We start from the raw sequence: 24,995 nt of genomic DNA on the forward strand, positions 1-24,995 counted from the left end.
TTTTTTTTTTTTTTTTTTTTTTTTTTTGGAAAAATAGAGTACATTGATGACATGTTTGGTTGTAATTCTATTTATTTGGAAGGCGATGAAGAACATTTATGAAATCATAGGGTCTTAATTGGGAAAAGTGGTGACATTCTTTAATGCAATTAAGAAATTGAGGAAAAAAAAGGTGAGAAAAAAATTATTAAGTTAGTTGAATTATTAAATGAGAATAAAGTTTGTGGGAATTATTAATAGTAATTGACATGTATTCTCGAATAAGAGGCACCACTAGTAGATATGGTTTACTTTGACCCGTTATGTATCAACATCAGCTTCACAGTTTTAAAACTCGTATATTAGAGAGAAGTTGATGTGGGATCTCACAGTCCACCTCCTTAGGGGATAGCATCATCGCTAGAATATCGCCTGATGTGGCTCTACCATTTGTAACTACTCAAGCCCATTGCTAGCAGATAACCCATTTATATTGTCGTTAACCTCACGATTTTGAAATGTATCTACTAAAGAGAAATTTTCACACCCTTATAAGGAATGTTTCGTCCCAATCTCCAACCGATGTGAGATCTCAACATGTATATCAAAATTTACGGATTGTACAAGACAAAGAATAATAACAAGAAAAAAAAAGTATTGAACTAAAACAGATATTTTAAAGGTTACCTTCGAGAATTTAAGAACTAGAATGAAAAAAATTATACTATATAGCAAAGTAAAAATACACGCACATGCATACACAACACGTTCACACATATATATGTAGATATGTATGTATGTATTCTGTTAGCATTGCACAACTCACATACTTGATCTAGATGAAAACATGAAGAGCAAAAGAAAAAAGACGATAGGAGAAATATACATGATAATACTAGAATGAAGAACTCCACGATACCTAGGGTTCATATATTGATGATTTCAAGTAGTTACAGATAGGGGTGTACACCCAACCTGAGAACCTAACCTGACCCAACTCCATCATTGCACTCTTGATAAACCAATAAGCCCATCATCGAACGATGATGGGGTACAATAAGTGCTTTATCAAGAGTGCGACAATGGTGACATGTTTTGACAAGTTAAATTAAGATTATCTTTGTGTTAGAAGCTCTAAAATTTCTGAAAATTATCTGGTATGTCTTAATTCAAGTTAAATTAAGATTAGTATTGAAATCAAGATGAAAAACTGTATAAAGGAGGTCAAACGAGGCAAAAAGGGCTCCCTAAGTGTACATATAGACGTGCTTGGGGAAAGGGAAACGTGTCCCCACAGTGTGACATTGCACATTTAAATCCTAGAGATTGGGTTTGATCCGTCGCAAGCATGAAATTTCTCCAATTATTCTCGTAACAATAAATGCTGCACCCATGTGAGATGTGGGTCGTAGGTCGGGTTAGGCGGATGGTTTTGCTCGAGTGTAGGTTGCTAAATTATATGTGGGCGTGGGTCAGACTACCCGAAACACGTAATTCTACTAGTTGATTGACACACGACTCTCTCTTCTTATGACACCTATTGGTTTTTTTGTCCAAACGTATGGACCGTCTGCTTGTGCAACACATGTCCGTTGGGTATTCACCTGTGAACACAATTTTCCTAGAAACCGATAAATTTTTCGATTCAACTTAATTTTTCACATAAAACTTGGATCAACTTGGTTTCTTCACCAAAATTGTAGAATTTCAATTAATCTACCCATAGATACTTTAATCATAATTTGTTATCGAACTATCGACTAAAATAAACACGTCCAAGGATCGTCCAAAACTAAAAACATACAAATTTTGTAATTTTTTGATGATCGCCTGAATACCATCTTCTCATCTGAATTAACTTTGAATTTCTTCATGAATCTTGGGTAAAATTCCTCTAAGAACAATATACTTAAAAATCAAAATCTAATTCCAAGAAATACTCTTGGATTTGGAGGAAAACCAAATTCAAAAATCTGAAATCTATACTTTGTTCTTCCTCGATTCTTGATGAAATTGAGCGATTTAGAATCCCAAAATAGATGTTATCAACCTTATGACCAATTCTTGAGAAAGAACTCTATGTGATATCTCACATTCGTTGGGGAGGAGAACAAAACACCCTTTACCAGGGTGTGGAAACCTTGATGGCTATGTTGATATGACCATGTTTATGTCTTGCAAGATACCATGATGTACTATGTATAATGAGCAAGAACGAAATATCTTGAATATATAGTACGTCTCATAAGAAATTTACATCGTGATAAGTATGAAAGTATTATAGACATCATCTAATTGAATCATAGTTTTTAATTTGAGATCTCATGCATGTTGTATGTCATGTGATCATGGATGCATGCATCACGTTTCTTTCTTTTTCTTTAGTTTTTTGGCACTGAGCGTGTGCTAGCTCATAGTCAGGCCTAGGAGTACATTAACGAGCTCGCCTAATGAGCCCATGTGCATGTATGTGAACTAGTATAGAAAAGTACTCTGCATTTAACTCTACCCAATAAAAAAAAGTAGAACCCAATGAATAATCATGAATATTTTAAAACGTACATCCTATACAATAATTTAAAGTGTTAGGATGTATTTTTAAATTTGTGTTTAATATATTTTTGATCTATTTGCTAACGGTAGGTTTGAGCCATTACATTCATAAATAATTTTTAAGTAAAAGGCACTTGTTGGCTTCGATCTTCCCTGACATAATCATGTTACCTACTCCTCGCTTTTTAAGAGTGAAGACTATTCTCATAAATCAACACAATTCCTTACCGTATGCTTTGTCCTCACTCACATGCACTATAGTAAAATTCGTAGCAGGTCACCTAATATATTTAAGTAAAACACGTTTAATCATAGAGTTTCTATGATTGAGTAAAGATACACCTTATAGGCATAAGCAATAATTTTCATTTCTTTTAAGTTTGCTCAGTCATTTTATCCTCAGGATCATTCTCATTTACATGTAGTATTAATTCATTCATATACTCCTATTTTACTCCAGCATCACATGTGTTTTTAAATTTACATTCAAACCTAAAATTTTAGGTTGGATTAGTAATGCTGTCCAAATAGCGTTCACAAGTTAGGTTAAGTTGGTCTGTTTTTTAGTTATTTAAAAAAAATTCTACCCATCTACCATATCAATAATTAAAATTTTATAAAATTTATATATCAAATATTTACAAGACTGAACTTATCATTAACATTATTTACAAACGTTAAATATTATTAATTTTTTTTTTCAGAAGTAGGTAGGGTTAGGTTAGGTTGTAACTCTATTTTCGAGTTGGTCGAGTTGACTCGACCAAAAAGATATCAACCCGCAAACCAAACTGAATTTTTGATTTTTAAAAAAATCAACCAAACCCAAATCGAAAACAATCAACACAATCTAACGTGTATGATTATTTATCAAGTTATATGAATACTCCAAATTTTTATATCATTCCTATAATGTATGATAAGAATTTATCCATTATAGTTCAAAGAAGAAAAACCATATTTAACCAAAGATTAATTTGTTTCATGTGTATAAACTTTAGACAAAGTCCACTAGAAAAATGAGTCCCCAAAACTTAAATGAGTATAGAGATAGGTTATATAGACATGACATCATGAATCTAACGGTCTCGGCTACAAACCCAATACAGGATGATTCGAATGGGTAGATAGAATAGAACCTATCGTTACGTCTTTAGGGGACACTACAGTACCTTAGCTGGTTTTCGATCCTCCTTTAAAAGTGGTGATGTAGGCGGATATTAGCTTGGCAGTCCCGGGTCGAATTCAACTTACGTGATTGTTCATCAAGCTGCTTATCAATCAAATATGTATAGTTTCTGTTTTACACTATAGAAATTAAATTAACGTATTTAAGAAAGATTCAAATTTTCGACCTCTATCAAAAATATCTTTTTAAAAAGATTAATGGATTTATTATAGAGAAATGTATTAAAATGAAGGAGAACACATGCATGGTTGGGTTGAAAGGGGGACTTTAGGCACATTTATTTCTTTAATGAAATGATTGGAATTTTTTGGCTACAATATGATAATGGGTGTTTGGATATACACATTATCTTTCCATTACCATAAAGTATTGACCATATTATTTGTGAATATTTTAAGCAATGTGACAATGTTTAGCTTTATTTCATAGAATATTATTAAATAGTCTCATGTTTACCATAATAGAACTTTATTATATATTTTAATGATAGGTTTTTAAAAAATAATATAAAGTCTTAAAGATTAATTAACTATATAATTAAATCCTTAAAGTCCCTTTTAGAATTGCCTTGTTACCTTTTCAACTTGCTTTGGCTTTGGTTAGAGATTAGAAAACACGCAAAGGTGACCATCTTTATATGAATTATTATTAAAAAAGAATTTTAAAAATAGTTAAGGTTACCATCCGACTTCTAAAATATGACTATGAAAGACAGAGTAGGTTGTGACCCACACATGTAGACAAATAAGGTGATGACACTCAAGTGGCGTCCATCAAGCTTATGGCTGTCAAGATAGACAGCTGCCATGATACGCTAGTGCATCATCCAACCATTACGAAAAGTTTGTATTGAAGCCAAGTTGAGGCATAAGAAAGACAAAGATAAAGGATAGATAAGAGTGTCAGAGACTTGAAAAATGGTCGAGTAGGACATTGAGCCTCAACCTCAAAAGATGGAGTTTTGGTATAAGCTTTGACATATGAGTTTGGAGTTAAGTCCTTCTTTATGAAATATGAATACTCACAAAATTTGGTGTTAATCGGACACTTGACAGGCGTTCCATGAGGGTGTATGACCATTCACCAAAATCACATTTACTCCTACGGTACAAAAAAGTGTCTCAAAATGTCCTATAGGGAGAAATATAGTGTTAGCTTTCCACCACCCCTAGACCATGTGACCTAAGTAAGCTACCTTGTGGCACATACATGTGTCACGATGTGGGTGAGTATTGCAAGACGAATGTCTTGGACGTCTTCCTTTGAGAATGATTTTTTTCGAGGACATCATTGGACAACATGGATGGGCCGACATTGCACCCTAGACCATGTGTTGGAGGTTGATATAGGCACCCACTATCTGTTATGGTATCCATAAATGACTCGTAGTGGATAGGGGAGGGTTCATACCTCGATAGAACCCAAATAGATGAATCTTCGAGATGTCTTTGGTTGACTCATGTGGCCAGCTTTCGATAAGCATGTCTAAGTGAGCAACAAGGTCTTGATACTTATCAGGGCATCATGATACATGAGCTGTATTGTTAGAAATCAAGATTATGAGATGAGAAATGCTGATAAAGAAAGAAGTCATTAAGGAACTACACAACCTGGGAGAGCTTAGAAGAACGACAATAAGAATTCTTAAGAAAAAAGATTTGAAGGTATTTGTACAATTGCGTGAAGAAAGACTACATATCCAAGGATCGTTAGTCTAGGAAAAGTTCGTCGAAAGTAATGTGGCAACCTCCAAAAAGAAGATGGAGGATGAATGGGATGCGAAGGTACTATGTGGCATAGATGAAGATGAGGTATCACTTATGGCGATGATGGGAGAGCATATCAATAACAAGAATGACTAGATCATTGATTCAGAATGCTCAAACTACATGATTGGTAATCATAGTGGTGCAATGAGGGGTGGCCCTGAAAGAAGAAAGTATTACAGGCTTTGTTAATCCATTCGTCCGCGTCACTAATTAGAGTCATAGTTACTCCTACAGGTGACGAGACAGTCGACAGGTGAGTACGACCGGGCTTTGGAGGCACTTGGTCCTCCAGACTTTCAAGAGCCGTCGGGGTGTATTGAACACCACACGTCGACAACATTGAAGAAATTCTAATACAAAAGACGAGGGGAGCAAATTGTACATATTTTGTTAAGTTTTGATGCGCATGAAGATCCAAGTGACACTGATGTTAATGAGCAAGAAGTGACTCAACCAAGCGAACCAACTAAAAATATAATGACACATCAACAACTTAGACGGTCAGAAAGAATCCAAAAGTCAAATCCAAAGTATGTCGATGCAGCAATTATGGAAGACGAAGTTAAAATGCAAGAGACGTATGAAGAAGCATCACAAAATATGGTTTGACAGAAGGCAATGAAGGAAAAATTTATAGCATTGGAGAAAAATCAAACCACATAACTAGTGTCAAGACTAGAAGATGTCACTCCTATCTTTTATAATTGGGTTTACAAAATAAAGCGTCCCTCAAATGAATCTGTTGAATGATACTGTAGCTCTAGGGTTCTCTCAACAATATGAACTAGAATATGATAAAATGTTTAGTCTAGTGGCGAAGATCACTATTATACAGGTCATGCCATAACTTGAGGTAATAAAGATTGAAAACTATGGCATATAAATATGAAGAATGGTTTATTGCACGAAGGACAAATCTTGTGATATGTCAAAGGTACAATCGACTATGGTCTTGTATACAAAAAAGCGAAGAATATAAGCTAGCAGGATACTATGATGTTTACTATGTAGGATATCACAATAACTGAAGATCAAACACTGAGTTTGTGTTAAAGTTCTATTCGGGAACAATTTGTATTGGTTGGTTGGGCATGTAACTTGGAGTGGAGCCGGAGTAGCGTGTGATTGGAAGAAGCGTGGGCGTAAGGTTAGCAAGCGATGAGTAATGAGTGGGATCAAGAGAGGGCTCACAATGTGGTGGTTGCGACTGAGAACTAGAGTAGCGTGGCGAGCAAGCGGTGTGGTGTGTGCAACTGCGAGGGTGGTGCAACATAGACATGGGCGTGTACATATATTCTTTTTTCTATATCATTATAATAGTATCAATTTATTTCTAGAAAAATAGCTCAACCTAACTCGGGTTCGTTGAATTTATTTTTTGCATTTTTAAGTTATACCCTATCAAAATTACAACACATTGATATTGTTTTTATCTTTGATTTCTTTCTAGTTTAAATACTATCCATATATAACAAGAAGCTAGATTTGTATTTGTTTGAGTCGGAGTCCATTTAATAATCAGGTCATACAGTTTCATGTCAAGTTTTTAGAACCTTTACGAGTTACACGACTCATAAATTTATAATCATTCTCTAAATTAGTCGATGTGAGACTTTCATCCAACACCTCCCCTTAATCGAGACTCGACTCATTTTTCTTTTGGAGTCTTTTGTTCGGCATTTGAGAATTCTTTTGTCACGGCTAAGCTTAGAGCATGACTCTGCTACCAAGTTAGATGAACACGACTCTCATGGCTTTGTTTTGGGCTTCCCCAAAAAGCTTCATGTCAATCGAGATAGTATTCTTTGATTATAAACCCACTATCATTCCTTAAATTAGCCGACGTGAGACTTTCATCCAACAACACAAACGACCTGTTTTACTTAGAGTACTCCATGTCAGTTGTTCGATAAATACTCTCCCGTTCCTCCAAAAGCAAAAATACAATTTAATTAGAGGTATCTAAACTTTTTTAATTTAGTTGACTTGGCTCCACGAACCCACTTTAAAAATCTTATCTTTCAATAATTAGGGCATTTATAATTTATTTTTTAAAAAAAATCTACTTTAATAAAGAGTTATGTCACATCCAACCAACTTAATCAAAATTAATTTGATAATAATGTCATAATAGTATTCTATTATTAATGTTGACATGTACAAAGGTAAAGAATATAATTGAATATTTTCTAATTAAAAATAAAATGACATGTTTAATTAATTTTTATTTCATTATCCAAATAAATTAATTGGAAGCAAAATGACAATTTTACCCTTCATACTTTTTGGAATAAATATTAACCATTCACTAAAATTATTAATTCAATAAAATAATATATATAATTCTTTAAACATAAAGATATCAAATAATTTAACGAAAAAAAAAATAGTATATTCTTTTAATTTTTTTTTTTTTTTTTGTGGATTTTTTTCTTTACGGTTTTACCCTTTCATTCAAGCATATTTACATCTCTATCCAACAGAAGTTACAAAATGACAACCGCTATTAACCTCTGCTATCTCACAGTTTTCCCCCACAACCACCTTGATGCTGCAAGGAAGCTGATCTTCTAAGCCCCGACAACCTGAACTGTCATCAGCGTCGAGCCTAACCGCCATGGAATCGAAGGCATCGAATCTCGGAAGACTAGTCTTGAGCTCTTTCAAGCTCGGTACAAGGACTTTCTCAGTCCATTCGTCGACATTCATGTTACCGAGCCATACCCCACTCGTGATCTTCTCAAGAGCGTTCTCGTGTAGTTCAAGGGAGATCTTTTCTCCAACAATCGATGAAAACTTCTTGTTGATGGAGCACGTGATGTTGTGCTTGATCGAGGCAAAGTCAACTGGTTTGAAGACAATTGCATCGTCAACTCTCTCGAACATGTCTCGTGATTTTGATGGAGATGGGAATGATAATTGTCGAATGTTGAGACCATGTTCGGTTTCGTGTTCGATTGTTACATCACTTGAATTCAGTGATCCGTCTGTTTTCTCATCCTCTGTATCTGCAGTTTCGTTGAGATCAAATGATATGGTTGAACCAGTTTCGATTCTCGGTTTCGAACATTGCTCTTCACCATGTGCCCGTTCGAGTCGACGTTTAATCGTCCTCTTGCTAAGGGATAGTTTCAATTCCCAAGTGCTTCTTGCTAAACTAGCAAACTTCTCTTCCTCAAGCAGATTACCATCAGACAAGCGTTTCATATCATTCGGTATCCAGTTCGATGTAAGGATGAAGATGATATTACCAAGACTGATTTCACGACCGTGAGAATCAGTGAATCGACCTCTCTCCATTGCCTTTTTTATGCTTCCATGAACCAGTAGGTCCGATTCGTCGAAATCATCCAACACAATAACCGAAAAACGATTCCTTCTAACCGCCTCTGATATTCTATCTAACATGGTTCTACCACGAATACCTCCATCGCTACGTTTTGAGCCAAGACAAATGGTTACCGGATTGGACCCAGATACCAGCTCTGCAAGAGCAGTTGCCATCTTCTTCTTTCCAACACGGTCGGGACCTAAGAACAAGAGCCACATGTCTCCTTTTCGAATCGTACCGCGACGTTTTCCATTTCCCAACTTGAATTGTGTCACACTTGTAGCCAAAGCAGATGCTGCTTCTTGTTGCCACCATACCTTCTCTAGTATACCTTTAAAGAGCCTCTTGTACGAGTCGATATCGGACGCGTTAAGAAATTTACCACTTTGCAATTTGCATACTTTGCTCTCGGGTTCGGAAGATATGCAACCCAGAAAGTCCTTCACTTGCTCTTTATGTGTTTGCTCGGTCGAGTTGTCGTTGTCGTTCATTCGCCCAAGAGCCAACTCCGTCCTTACCGGGCTTCCTGGTTGCAAACTTGAAAGTACTTTTTCCCCAAATGCTTTATTTAGTTGTAACTTGGGTTGAGGAATTTGATGCCCGAGCATGTTCGGACTGAACTTGTTTAGATTATGGAAATTAGGATGAAGGCGCAAGCACGTATCGTGCCATTTCTTCTCAAGTTCTCGAGTCTTGTGCTTTCGTATTTGTTCTTCATCCAAGCTCTAAACACAAGAAAGATCGTTCATTTTACAAATGCAAATTATCAAGAGAAACACGAACAAGTAAACAAAGAATCACAGTAGAATTCACCTCGATTGTTGCTTCGTGTTTCTTCGAATGTTCGTCTTCGGCCTTCGCGTTCTGCAGCCACAAAGGGAGAGGTAATGCTTTGCCTCCTTCCAATTTAAGTACTGAAGATGGCTTGTCAAGCTCATTGGCCACTAGTTTTTCCAGCTCCTGTTCGTAATTATGCATGCATCGAGCACAACAACGTGTTTTTCGAGATGAATCCAGGTTCTCGAGCGCCACCGATCCTATCGGAACGGTGGCCTTAGTTGAAAATCCTTTGATCATGGATAACAATTCAATCGGGCGATTAAGAACACCAGTGGTACCAAGCCTAATGAAAATGGATATCAATTTTGAAGAACTCAGAAGTGAACAAACCATAAACTAATAGCAGAATTCGAGAACTTCAGCTGTTCTAAAGCATTATAAGTAGAACAAGCAATCAATTTGCAAAGAATATTGGCATAACTTAGAATGACGATCTAAGAATGCAAATTATGAGATCCCAAATTGGTCGGAGAGAATAACGAAACATTCCTTATAATGGTGTGGAAACCTCTCCTTATTGGACTCCTTGGACGGGAACGTTCTCTTCCAGACTTCCCCTAAAGATTTTAAAATGCGTCTAATAGGAGAAGTTTTCACACCCTTGTAAGAATGTTTCGTTCCAACAGACGTAGGATCTTACACAAAGAGTACCTTGGGAACAATCCGGGAAGAGGAGCTTGGGCCGTAATGGGCAGAGCCTGCAAGTCCCAGTCATTCTCCATGGAAGGATGATAGACTTGACACCTTAAATATGTCTCACAAGTAGCAGTACCTATCAACCAGAGCCGACCACCATCACCATTACCATGCTTAGCAAGTAGCTTCCCTATCTCCGCCACCACAGCCCGCCCGCCTTCTGAAACAACCGGTTGTGGCACCGTTCCCGACCCCGAGCCACCCCGAGTTGCAGGCTGCTGCTGAACCAGCCATTTCAAATTCCCCATATCAAGAACAACCCCTCCACCACCATTCAAATTCTCCATTCTACGCTCCACCAAATCCTTGATTCTAGCTCCAATCTGCAATCTATCATTACCACAAATCTCCTTCTCCAAATGAATCACCTGAGCTTTACACAATGCTCCATCCCCTAATTCTCCATTTTCAATCCTCCTCAACAATTCCTTCACCACAGCCTCCGGTTCCGACTCCCCAACAAGCACCGGATTCCTCTTCCTTGACCGGAGCAGTATATCGATTACCTTCCCGACTTCCTCCCCTCGATGCTGCTGCAGCGATGGGGCAACAATGCTCCCCTGCTGCATCCGGGGATTCAAATACAAATTCCTCGGTGGTCTGGCCGGAGAATGTCGAAATCCCAATCCCCCAACCGGTGAAGAACTCGCCGGGGCAGATGAATTCAACGATTGTTCAATGGTGGCCTTAACAGCCGGGCTAGAAAAGCTAGCCTCCCTCATAACACGGCTAACACTAGGATCATCAAGAATCGAAATAATCAACTGTTCCAGCTCAACTTTCACGGCCAAGAGCGGCTGCTGCTGTTGCTCAGGGCAGCCCCGGCGTTGGTGGGCTTGAGCACGCTTTAGAGCAGCCATAAGGGCGTTGGAAATGGGCGGCTCAGTGCCAGGACTAGCGATTTGAGCCGTCGGAAGCCGCTCAAGGGCGACGCTAAAACAGAGCTCGAGAGCTCTGCACTGAAGTGGATGAGAGGAGTTCGGGTGCGATTTGATACAAGCTTGCCGGAGAAACCCATTAGACGAGGAGAGAAGCGTCGCCGCCACATGAAGCGGCGTCGTTTGACCATGATTCCGACGACCTGCTTCGACGATGGAGTGATTCAGCACACTCGCCGCCTCCGGCGTAAGAGTTTGCTGAATCGTACTCAACCCAGCTCTCATTTATAGCCAAAAATCAAAACCCAAATCCCAAAATCCCTAAAAAACCACAGAAATCAAAGAACGAACAAAACCCAGATGGAGAAGGTCAATGAGAATCAGAAATCGAGAACAAAAATAGAAAAAAAACCCATTTCTAAGAAATGAAAATCAAATCTCATTATAAAGGATCCATCCATCCATCAATAAATCAATGAATCCATCCAATTGTGTAGCCATTTGCAATCAATCACAGCAAGTGTTAAGAAAAAGAAGAGCAGAGAAAGAGGGGAAAGAAGAGATCGCGTAAAATTCAGAACAGAGAGAGCATTAATCAAACGAAAGAGAGAATTTCTGGGAAATCAGGGAGTTGGAAGTACTGAATGATCAGTTGCAAGGATTTCTGGAAAATGCTTTTTGGGCATTAATTTTCTTTTTAATTAAAAAAAATAGAAAAAAAATATATATATCTTGAAGGTAAGGGAAGAAACTTTTTTAAACCAGTTTTGTCTCAATATATTAGAGATAATTGAGAAGGGGGTCAGACGCTGCCTTTTTAGACAGGGAATTTAGTTTTTTTTTTTTTTTAAAAAAAAAATAAATTTTAGAATGTACGTGGTCCCACGATGATAGGAGAAGAAAACTAGTATGAATGATAACGCTAAGCCTCGAAGGAGAGTAAATTGCGAGATCCCACATGGGTTCGGGAGGAGAACGAAACATTCTTCATAAACATATGAAAACCTCTCAAACTCGTTTTAACAAAGGGGGAGCTCAACATAGATCTAAACAGTGTGAGCACAAGTTGACGACGAAAACATCCGCTGCAAGATATCCCACGCCTCCTTGGACATAGTAGAAGCAGCAACCACATCGTGAAGGATCTTCTCAGACATAGATGAGAGAAGACCGCTAAGGACCTGTTGATCCTGATCATACCACTTATCATAGGCCAGATTAGAGACCAGGTCACAAGAGGTTGAGGAAGGGACCAGTTTCGCAGGAGCGGCAATAGTACCATCGAGGTAGCTCATAAACTTCATACTCCATAAGTAGGGAGGAGCTGGACTCATCATATGATGAAGTTGTTTTTGGTGAGACGGTTTGTAACAGCGTAGTGAAGAGGGAATGGGCCAAAGGTCGACGCCATGGTAGTTGAGATCGTGTTGGAGATAGTATTAGAGCTAAGGTTTATTCATTAACAATATTTATCATATCTTCCTCTTCATCACACTAAAAAAAAATATCAGTTAGCTATGGCTTGGAATCATATATATTAAATATTTATTTTGATTTTATTTAATTTAATAAATATTTTTTATTATTTATTCTACCATCCATTTTTTTAAAAAAATAAAAATATTTATTTCACATTATTATTGAAATTAAATTATAAATTTAAATTTAAGATTTAAAAATAAATAGATTATATTATGATTAAAAATGGGTGATGATAATAATAGAAGTCCTAATCTCACGCGCTATTTGTTTCGGAGTGAGGTGGCGTGGCTAGACGCGCTGATTTTCACACGCAATTGTTGCAAGGGCAATGCACGGGTTTCGCCTTTTCATACCTTCAATCTCTTTTTCTCTCCCCTAATCATATTATTCTTGAGTTTTGTTGTCAATAATTTAATGATGATGGGTAGAAAAATTTATACATATAGATATGTAATTAAATATTAATCTTCTCTTCCTCTCGTTTAAATTATAAAATGTTCGTTGAATTTTGTATTTGATGAATAATCTAGATTTTGAAAGAGTCGATCGTTGTGGAGGATAATTATATTGTAATGGTCTCGTTGGGTAATTTTATGCGAGCATTCTTGGGTTAGATTGGATCAGGTTAAGACATTGACTCAGATATTGGATTGTAAATTTTTCAATTAAGAATATCTTTTTTTAACTAAGGTTTGTTCGGGTGGATTGAGTCGTTTATTCAATTTTTTTTTTTTTTTTGTTTTTAATTCATATGAAAATTGGAGAGGTTGTAAGCCAAAATTAAGGCGGATCGAATAGAGTTGGAGGAAACCTTACTAGTGATGACCATTCGAACCGTGTTTCATATTCATGGTGAGATCGAATAGAGCTAGGCAATGAGCTGCTAGTTGAAGAGAAGAAGGCAAAATCTAAGGGAGACGAGTGACGAAAAGAGATTGAGAGACAACCTCTGGTGTACAACGACCATATGTGTGTTAGCGATAAGTGCCACTAACAAGAGTAGAGAAAAACGTCACAAGTGAAAGAGATAGAGTACTGAGAGGGAGGCAGATATGGTCGGGAGAATGATATGACCTGAAGAGATGGGTTCGACAAAAAATCGAGAACGAGAGAGTTTTAGTTTTCAAGCTTTTCTTACTTTGATATTTTTTTCTTCCGATCATTATATTTTTTTTTAGTTCAATCATATCATATATTTAATCCGTTGATCTATAATTAAATTATTATTTTTTTTCTTTAGGAATGTCAAATTAATTAATATTTTAAAATTAAGATTTTTATTTATTTAAATTTGTTTAATTTTATAGAAAGTCTTCTTCATTCCTTTTCAACTTTTCCTTTTCAATTCCCTCAAACTACGTACCATTCACGTCTCTTCTCTCTCCCTTAAATGCTTCTCTCCACTATTTCATTTCTAATTTTTTAATTGGACCAAAAATTTGAAATTATCCGTGACACGTACTCTTGATACTTAATGATCCTGATATTTTTCTACACCCGTTGCGACATGATCACGTTACGCGTGAAAACTATCCCCATAGACTAGAAGTCATCATCCAACATAAAATTACTCCAAACAAAATACAGTCGATTTTGGCGTTTCTGTAATTGAGTTACCAAGAAAGAACGTACTCCTTGTTAGCATAGGTAGTAATTATTCTTAGGATTACCCTTTTTTATTCGGATATCACATCATCAATTTGAGCATAGTTCAACTGAGTAAGACATTATATCATTAACTATCGAGGTTAGAATTTTAAATCTTCCTCGCACGTGGATGATTTAAAATTTAACAAGAAGTTCTATTTATTTATATACTAAAGTTAACATCTTGTTTATATTTATTTATTTATATCCTATGGTTGATTATGTAATCTTTGAAGGTTCATTATCCTAAGCCATACTTTCATATTTTAAAAAAAAAATATTATTATAATATAAACTCAATCATGCTTACATTCCTTCATTTAAATATTATTTTATAAAAAGGGCATTTCACTAGAGGACAATGGTATGATGTTTATTAATGATAATTACACTTTCTTTGGGATTCCAAACTCCTAATTAATTTATTTTTCTTTTTCAATAATTAATTAATATTAATAATTAAGACATTTAATTTCCTATGAGCCTGAGAACTCTAAATGGTATAGGTTAGATTGGTAACATACCGTCTAGAAATCTTTACTGTAAATTTATAGATATAAAAAGGGGTGTTCGTATGACTCGAGAACTCGACCAATTCAAACTACTCAACTCAAATCATAAATGTTGGTTGGGTAGGGTTAGATTTTTTTGATTTAGGTTAGGATGAATTCTTGGAAAATCGGTTGCAAATTTGACATTTTTTAGTTGGGTCAGTGCGGTCAACTTAAAAAATAGGGTTACAATACAATCCAACTCTATAAGATAAGTAAATTTATTTAAATAATTTTTTTTTTAAAGAACAAACTTGATGTTACAACCCAAACCCACCACTACAGATATTGTCCAAATGTAATGGCACATACCCATCGGTAGCAGATATTGTCCTCTTCGGGGTTTTCCTTTTGGATTTTCCCTCAAGGTTTTCAAACGCGTATGCTAGAAGAAGGTTTTCACACCCCTTATAAAGGGTGGTTTGTTCTCCTCTTCAACCAATGTAAGATCATACAACGAAAGGGGGTGGATTGTGATGTCTCATATTGGTTGGGAGGAGAACAAAAACACCATTTATAAGAGTGTGAAAACCTTCCCCTAACAACAGATGCGTTTTAAAGTTGTGAGGGAAGCTTGAAAGTGAAAGCTTAAAGAGGACAATATTTACTAGCGGTGGATCTAAGTCGTTACACTCTCTTTAACAAAGGAAAAAAAAATAGTAATAATTCGGGCGAACAATAATATTTTAATTGATTTTAAATGAGTTATTAGAAAATAGTAATATGAATTATGGTTGAAATTAATTAACTTTTAAAATTCTAGGATTTTAATTGTCATATTAGATTTTAATTCATTCAACGTAGGAAATCCAAAAAATAAATAATCTAACATGTTCGACATATACTTGTTCATTTTATTGACCGATTTTAGGTTAAAATATCATTTGGTGGGTCTCCGTATGGACTAAAGAAAAAGCACATGAAAGGCTACATCCGATTAAGAGCGATCTAAGGATAGGATAACTAAAAATATTTAAAAGAATTAAAAGTTACACCTATATCAACAAGGTGCACCCTATGTTCGGTGACATCCTAGGAATTTTCGTAAGATGCATGTGAGTGAGGACAACATTAATAGATCATTGATTAGTATGATTAGTGTCACGGTCATGTTTGTCTAAAGTGTGTTGTCTATGGCCGTATGTAGGATGTCCCGATCATGCTTGTCTAGAACTTGTTGTTCTCCACATGCTCGTTTCAAATCCCTTTTACATGCTTTCATTTTAGATATGTCTTTGCTATTTTATGGTGTATCAATACAAGGAGTGTCTGACTATTCATCAAAATCATGTCTACAAGAGAATATAATTAGTTGTCACTTCTTCCTACCCCAGATTATATGCTATCAAAAGCGTTGTTGCCTAATCACTTTTAGCTAATAACATTGTTTTCTTTCAAATTGTATTCAACGTATTTCCTCACTCACGTTTTCCAAAACATTTCTCTCAAACGTGATTTGAGACTCGAGTATACACTGACGTTATTCGTAAAGTCTAAATTTTTCACGACCAACTTGTTCGTTGGGTTAAAACAAATGTTGCACAATCATTGTTCCATTGTAGCAAGAGTGCAATTGTGGCAATTAACATACCTGTTAGCAGGTTGGAGAGACAAAGACCGTTGTAGAAGTGTGTTAACTATACCACAGAGAAAACACCTAAAGTGATAGTTTTATGGTTCCTTGGTGATGAAAAAGTTGTACCCTACGAAGAAAAACCCCAAGTCTTCTTAAACAATTCTTAGCCAAAACCCATACAATGATGGGTAGTAGAGTGAACCATAATTCACAAAATGAATATCATACAAAAATTCTAACCCAAAAAATTATTTATCCTCGAGTATCGGGATTAAATTAATATGTTTCCACAGTCAGTAGATATTGTTCTTTTTTAGTTTTCCCTTTCGGGTTTTTCCTTAAGAATTTTAAAATACGTCTGCTAGGGAGAGTTTTTCATACTCTTATAAAGCGTTTTTCGTTCTCCTCCCCGATCAACGTGTAATCTCACAAAAATTAAAGTCTATTTTGATACCCATTTATTTAAAATTTGAACTTTCTTTAGTTATCTATTTTTTAAAAATCTATCTTAATTATTTTTAAAATTTGTAAGTCAATTATTTCTTTACAAATATGAAATCTATAGTAAACAAACTCGAAATCTATTTGCAACTGAAAGCTAAAATCGAAATTGTTATCAACCATAACGTAAATAAATTTAAAAAAAACGTACACGAAAAAATTACACCAACATAAACATAACTTTATAAGAAAAAATATATTTTCTCATTAGGAAAATTTATTTATTTTGGCTAAAAGTGAAAATTTGAAATGGATGAAAAGGGTAATGGAAGAAAAGTCCCACCAAAGTCATATATATATATATATATATAATCATGTCATGTAAGGTCAAACTTTAAGCAAAAAAAAAAAAAAAAAAAATCTCATTTCTATAAAGTATTGGTAGCTTCTTGTGATTAAAGCAACAAGACTTTTTCTTGCCATCTCTTTCTTCTCTCACTTCCCTTTTATTTTTATTTTTTTTTTCCTTTTCTAAGCTTTAGAATAAAGGAAAGTAGGGTTGCTTTCGAATCGAGTAGAAGACGACTATTGGTTCTCGCTTTATGATAAAAGTTTGCTCGTACTATTATCCTCTCGTCAAAAAGCTTTCTTTTTCCCTTTCCTCTCTCGTTGCCTATCTCGATAATTATAAATGTAATGTTGTATGCATATATACGTGCATACGAAGTTTTCGTTAGGTTCCTTAGAAGGTAACTTATCGTTCATTCAATAACGTCTAGCAAGTGAATGGATAAGAATGAAAGATCATTCTTGCATACGATGGAGCTAGACATATTCATGACATGTGTGCGCCTATTGAGCTTAAAATATCTTGTTTTCCTGTTGAATAAAATTAGGGTCGTTTGTATGACTTGATAACCCGACCAGCTTGGGTTATTCAATTCAAACCATAAGAGTTGGGTTGAGTTAATTTTTTTTTAATGGGTTGGGTTGAAATTTAGAAAAATTGAAAATTTGAGTTGGTTCGCAATGGGTTGACATTTTTTTGGTTTGGTCAATCTGACCAAACATAGAGTTACAACCCAACCTAACCCTATCATAACCATTCAACTTCGATCTCATTTAAAACATTGTCAACATACTTCATGAGGCACCACGTGGGTAAGGATTGGATTCACTGGTTGAGTTCAAATTTCTATCTGTCGGCGTAAAGTCTCCCAAAACTTCCACCTAAAACACCAGAGTATATTTGTTGAGTTAAAAATTCACGAACTCAAATATAACCAAATCTAAACGTCTGATTGTCAGTGTCCTTTACTTTTAATTATTATGATGTAAAATAAAAATATGACGTAGATGCATGAACTAGAAGACTAAGGCGTATATTAAATGCGATGGGGCTATAGTCTTGAATGTTAGCATTTGCATTTAAGTTTGAATGACACAATTTCAACTATACCCATAAATGTTCCCTTTGGATATCATCCATTTGAATAGAGCACTTTAGTTGGTGAGACATTCAATGCTTGATATCGTCATGTTCTAAAGAGCCATAATGTTCAAAAGAGTCATAATGTTCATCCCATACAAATACTCATTTATGTTGTGCTAATATTACACTGCAACTAATAATCTTACAAGTCTTTAATAAATTAAAACAACATTAAAATGATTTTGTTATTTTAAGGTTTCAATATTATAAATTCTCTATGTTGTCATAATACTCTTTAGCATGCTCGATTTTAGAGAACAAGAGAAGAGAGAAACATGTCATTGACCTACTCAACTTTAAAAGCCGAGTGAGGTTGGCTCCTCGTTTATTTCCACACGTTTAGTAGTCGGGTGACTTGAGAAAAAAGCTTGCATTTCCTTTTCTTCGTTCGCCACAAAGTTATCGTTGGGGGTTCGTTGCCATCGATCATCTAGCATTGACACTGCTTCATCGTCTTACTTAGACCCGATCGTTGCACCTCTACCACTTGTCATCGACGCTATAAGGACGACTTCGACAACTTTGTTCTCTCTCTCTTTCCCTCCCGCAAACTTTTGTAGTTGCTGTTGTCGGGTCGTTATTAGTATGTCATACCACGTCATATATGTGAGTCAGTAAGCTTGATTTTGAAAAAGAAGTTATTAACTTGAGAAATTTTAGGATAATTGTGAGTAGGAAAATTGTTAGACTTTTCTTCGTGAAAATGGTTAGTAGTTAAACTGATTAAATAGTCTTTAATGCTCACTTTATTCACAACAACAAAAAGAATTGAAAAGTATAGTATTAAAGTTTTTCAGTTAAAAGGAAGTCTCCCCTCAGGAGTTTCTGTCTTAGTTATTTGTTTGACTGTACTTTGATCAATGGTCATATCTAACATTTGGTATCAGAGTTAGAATACAGAAATAAATGTCTTCACTATAGAAAGTCGCGGAAGGAGATATGATGATGATAAATAGCAGAAAAGGGAATGTAACACTCCAGTACATGTTACTCATGAAGAATAACTACGCAACATGGTCGATATGTGCATGTTACCTTACAGACACAAGATGTGTGGGACGCCATCGAGCATGGTGACAACATTGAGGAGCGTAGGGACATGATGAATTTTTTCGTCATCTACCAAGCAGTCCTCGAAGATATCCTTCTCTTGTTGGTAGAGAAGAACTCGGCAAAGTAGCGTGAGAGACACTGCAAACAATGCATGTGAGCATGAAATGGGTCAAGGAAGCAATGGTGCAAACCTTGAAGAGTGAGCTTGGGGCTATTCGTATGAAGGATGTGAGTCAATAGACAACTTTGCGATGAAGTTGATGACGATCCTTAGGTGATAAGGTGGAGGAGATTTCAGTGGTCAAGAAGTTCCTTCAAGTTAGACATGATTTTGGTGACGGGTTCTACCCCTCTGTATTGTCTCATCAATAATAGTAAATGACTATCTAACGTGAAAGCAAGTAAAAGAAGTTTAGAATGGGCATGCGACCATGGAAATGTGTCCTAGACAAGCATGATCGAGATATTTGACATGCAACCACAGGAAACATGCCTTGGACGAGTGACCGTGGCATTCTACACAAACATGATTGTGAGACTAAGCTCCCAGTTTTGTTGAGTATTGTCACGCCCTGAATATCGAGGTTTCGAAATCCAAATCGAGACTAAAAATACGAGACGAAAGACGAAAAAAGATAGAATAAAAGTAAATTAAAATAAAGATAAAATCCAATAAAACTAAACTCAAAATAAAGATAACGAACAAAACCAAAATTAAATACAAAATAAAATCTAGCTATAAAATGGTGTTGTTCCAGTTAATTACAAATGGAGAAAAATGATCACGATACAATTAAAAAAACAAAATAAGAATGCACGTTAACCAGAGAAGATTGTCTATCTGTGCATAGAAATTTGTAGTAACTACCTATATGTGTGCGTGAGAATTGTATCATTCTTTCGTGATATGGTCTTGTGGCAATCACCTACCTGAGAGCAAGAAGATTGTTGTGATATCCCATATTAGTTAGGGAGGAGAACGAAACATCCTTTACAAGGGTGTGAAAACCTTTCTCTAGTAGACGCGTTTTAAAGCATTGAGGGGAAACTCGAAACGTCTAAAGAGAACAATATCTGCTAGCAGTGTGCTTGGGCTATTACAATTGGTATTAGAGCCAAACACCAGGCGATATGCCAGTAAGAACGCTATGTCCTGAAGGGAGGTGGGATTTGGTAGGGGTCCCACATCGATTGGAGAAAGAAACGAGTATTAGCGAGAACTTTAGACCGGGTGGATTGTGATATCCCACGTTGGTTTACTTGTGACAACTACTTATTTGTATGCATATCTTACTAATAAAAAAGAGTTTCTTCTCGAAGGGCATGAGCTTGCAGAGGCCGTGATGTGAAGGTCAGCTCATGATCATGGCTGATACGCTCGACTTGTTACATTTTATCTTCTTCATTTTCTCGTTATTTCTCTAGATTTTCTTACACAATTATTTGATTATACTCCAAACTCAACATGTTATTATTAAAGTTTTATAATTGAATAAAATGTATCCAATGGTCCCTACATTCCAAGCTAAGAAGACAATATCAAAATTTATAAAGTAGCCTTGTCGCTTGCACGAGCTTAAATATCTTAACATATACATAATTGAAATCATGACATGATTTAGAACATGTCTTTTTTGAAAATAAAAAAAAAACGATAATATTATGATTAATTAGCTGGTATGTGATTTCATTAAGAAAGTTGATTTGACGTTAAACGAGCATGCTAATTATGATTGGTAGTTGTAATGTCACCTTATTTAAGAGTAATTCGTCTCATTTGAATATCAAAATCTTTCATAAGATTGGTTTTGAAATCAAACAATTAGATAATAACCACGTGATTAAAGACTCGAATAGATCGATCCCAAATCATTAGGTTGAATTGAGATATTTTTAAACTCGATGCAATTGTTCTTGTCACAAGCATATTTATTTTACAAATTATCACAAACCCAACTTATTAACTTATCTAAGTTAAGACCTGTGTTTGAATATCACAGGAACATCTCTTTTTCTTAAAAATGAAATTGTTGGAGCACACGAAATATTCCATCCCGACTTAAAACAAAAGAATCTTCAAAATTCTGCAATGATGAATGAATGGAAAAACGGGTAAATGGGTCATTACCAATATGATTTATATCCAATTAGATGGGCAAAATTATTCCCACAAAAATGACGAAATAGAGTAAAGAAAGATTGTATGGTCAAAAATAAATATTTTAAACAATGTTATTCATATGAACAAAACAGATTAGTTATAAATTTTTTCAACCCGAACAACCTAACGAACTCTATCCAATCCAAAAAATTTAGACTCACCTAATTGTTCGAGTTATAATTTTTTTTTTAACAAGCAATGAACTCGACCCATTCTAATTTTCTGGGTTGGATTGGGTTTGTTGTGTTTTTCAAGTTATTTATTATATTTTTGTTTTTGATAAAAATAAAATTTTAGTTTCTAAAACATTTATTTTTTCCTTCTCAAATATTTATTTAAAATTTGTAATGGAGAAATCACCTTCCAAAAAACTAAAAAATAATTTAAAGAGGGGTTCGAGAATAAATAATAAAAAATAATTATGAAATTAAATAATATATATTCCGGTTGGATCTACAAATAATGTGGACACGATAGACGCTCTAAGTCGACACTCATTTGTGGCTGCAAAGCTCTCGAGCACTCCTTCGTCTCGACTTGAAAAACAAATGTAGGGTGGAGTGAGTATAAAATTAAACCCAGCATGAAATTTACTTTTAGGCTCTTATTGCATCTTGAACTTATTTGGAGACCACATACTTTACTATTGATTTAAGGTACACCACTTTTTCTACTCATAGACTTATGTAGCTAGCTTAGTTTATGCAACGGTCTATCAATGTCCTAGGTTGAGGCACTACCTCATAAAACTCACTCTTTGATGGGGACAACATGGTGGTACTAGCCTGCTCATCATCCATGGAAGGTTAGCTAGCGAATTCGTCCTACATGACCATATAGTTACCACAAGTTGGCTGTGACCCCGTGGTACTAGCCTACTCATCATCCGTAGAAGGTTAGCTAGCGAACTCGTCCTACATGACCATATAGTTACCCAAAGTTGGTTGTGACCCCGTGCATGCTAGCTTTAATCACTATCCATGTGATCCACAAGACATATCACACAACCCTAACGAACTCCATGTCTGGCTCGATGTTGTAACAATAGTAGAAAAAAATAATAAAATAAAATAAAAAAGGTAACCCATCAAAGCCACGTACCAATGGCTTTGCTTTTGGCTTCTCCTAAAAGCCACGTATCAATGGAGATGTATTTCTTTACTTATAAACTCATGATCATTTCTTAACTTAACCAATGTGGGACTCACCCCCAACACTTCTCAACAATTCTCCTTTCGAACAAAGTACACTTAAGCCTCCTCTGAGGCTTATGGAGCTCTCGAATAGAGTAATGTGTGAATGAGGTATTGAGTTGTGTTATAAAGATGATTTAAAGATAAAACTATAGGGACCTCATGCATTTTGTGTGTTCATGTAGATCAGGATATTTCCTCATTTATAATGATGAGTACGAATGCGTACACTATGATGGTGATTATCATGACTCACATGACACTTGGGGTTTGTTGACTTCCGGACGTTGCTACAGACAGCTCTCGACTATGATGGATCCAGGGGGTGTGAACCGCCTGGGTATCCACACTCCAACATTTGGGTCATGTGTAGGAAAGTACTACACACTCATTTTTGTCCAGAAGGCCACCCCTATGATGATTTTTAATAATAGGTCCCTATTTCATGATTAACATTGAAATCCGACATGGACAACTAATAAAGGGAGGTCGAATGGCACAGAAAGGGGATTCACGTGTGGCTCCCACATCACACACACGTGTTGGAGGGATTTCACACGTGTATATTGCGCACGAAAGACAGGTACAGTCAAAAGTTCAATTTCCTCAAATCATATTATCTAACTTCGACTCTCACTAAATTCACTTGATCTACATGATTTCAACGTAGCTTAATATCCACATATTACACTTTAATCCATTAATAAAAATAATAACAACGAGACCATATTACTTCTCGGACTAAAACAAACCCTAAAAAATATACGAATAAGGATAGAACGAAGTACCATCGAAAAAGAAACAAAAACAAAAAGACATTATGAACCAAGTATTAACATAGGGAGGCATGATCGTTGTTTCATGGTCACAAGTACATGAAATAATACAAACTTTTCAACGGCCTTTGCTTCATCTTCATGTTTTTTTTTTTTATTATTGTTTTTTTATCTTCAATTATTCTTTCTCTTTTCTGCCAAGCCCACGTGTAATCTGCAGAAAAGTTTTTGTTTTTTACCGTACAGTAAAAGTTATTATTATGTTTACTCAACGCTTTCACGTAGGGAAAAGTAACTGATCTGTCATTTTTACCCATTTTTTCTAGTTTTTACAAAACTAGTAGATTATTTCTTTTAATATTTATTTTTTCCAATTTTTTTAGCAAGGATGGATGGTTAATATTTATAGTGTTAAATTAATACAAATATTCTATTTTTTTTTATTCTATTTAAAAAAATATTTTTAAATTTAAGAGCTTTCAAGAATATCAAAAAATTATATAATTAATTTAGGATTTTCGTTAGAAATAAATACTCTTAAATTTTATTTTTAAAAAATTTAAATAAAAGGTAAAAGTTTAGTATGAGTATTTTTTAAGTGTTAAATATTTTTTAATTTTTTAAAAAAAGTTAAGGATAATTTTGAAGATTTTAAAATTTTGAAGGGTATTAATGAAAATTTTGATAATTCAAAAGTGTTTTTTTAAATAAAATATTATCGGTTTTCTTTTAGTTTAAACATTATAGAAGTCTGACATTCAGTCATTCATCGTTTAGACAATGATTGATATCTTCTCGAAAAATGTGACCAATAAAGTGATGGGTATCCGCTACAATACAATTATTATATATAAATTGACCTTTTGTAGAAGACGAAAATGAGTCGTAGTAATAAGTAATAAAAAGATCGGATCATAAAAGAATCATGAAAATTAGCACGTTGACGTATTTTCATCAGGGCGACTAATGAGATTAGGAAAAGAGTACTCTTGTTGGAAGAGTATGCAAAAGAAAAAACCTCTTTAGACTTAGCTTGATTCTAAGCAATATTGAGGTTCTCTAAAATGTATAAGCGAGATACTTGGTAACTAGGAGTGTCTCTTCATCTCCATAACTGGAATGCTTTGAGCTTTTAGGTTTTCGAAAACGCAATAGAATCTCATGACTCGAGTGTAGGGAAAATTCACTACCATGTCCCAGAAATATCTTACCTGATTCTCGCCACTCTCGTAAAATTTTTAGTTTATTTCTTACTTAACTGGTGGAATACCAATTAGGGTTTCGGTTTTAAGCTCATACGTACAGTTTTATTCACTCTTTTTCACGTGCATACTTCAAACGACCCAACTAGGGTTTACAAATTAGGCTTTCAATTTTAAGACTGCTAT

At 35.2% G+C, this 24,995-nt stretch overlaps 1 protein-coding gene across 1 annotated transcript; it reads right to left on the reverse strand.

The window, feature by feature from the left end:
- Window positions 1-7,893: 7,893 nt before the first annotated feature.
- Window positions 7,894-23,593, reverse strand: LOC111468638 (protein SUPPRESSOR OF MAX2 1-like). Its single transcript, XM_023113916.1, has 5 exons — window positions 23,580-23,593; window positions 21,430-21,433; window positions 10,313-11,587; window positions 9,635-9,944; window positions 7,894-9,546 (listed from the first exon to the last, which is right to left on the reverse strand). The coding sequence occupies exons 3-5, from the start codon at window positions 11,518-11,520 to the stop codon at window positions 7,963-7,965; spliced, it is 3,102 nt and encodes a 1,033-aa protein (XP_022969684.1). The 5' UTR covers window positions 11,521-11,587; window positions 21,430-21,433; window positions 23,580-23,593; the 3' UTR covers window positions 7,894-7,962.
- Window positions 23,594-24,995: the final 1,402 nt, after the last annotated feature.

Source organism: Cucurbita maxima, unplaced genomic scaffold, assembly GCF_002738345.1.
Source record: "Cucurbita maxima cultivar Rimu unplaced genomic scaffold, Cmax_1.0 Cma_Scf00037, whole genome shotgun sequence".
Taxonomy (NCBI): Eukaryota; Viridiplantae; Streptophyta; class Magnoliopsida; order Cucurbitales; family Cucurbitaceae; genus Cucurbita; species Cucurbita maxima.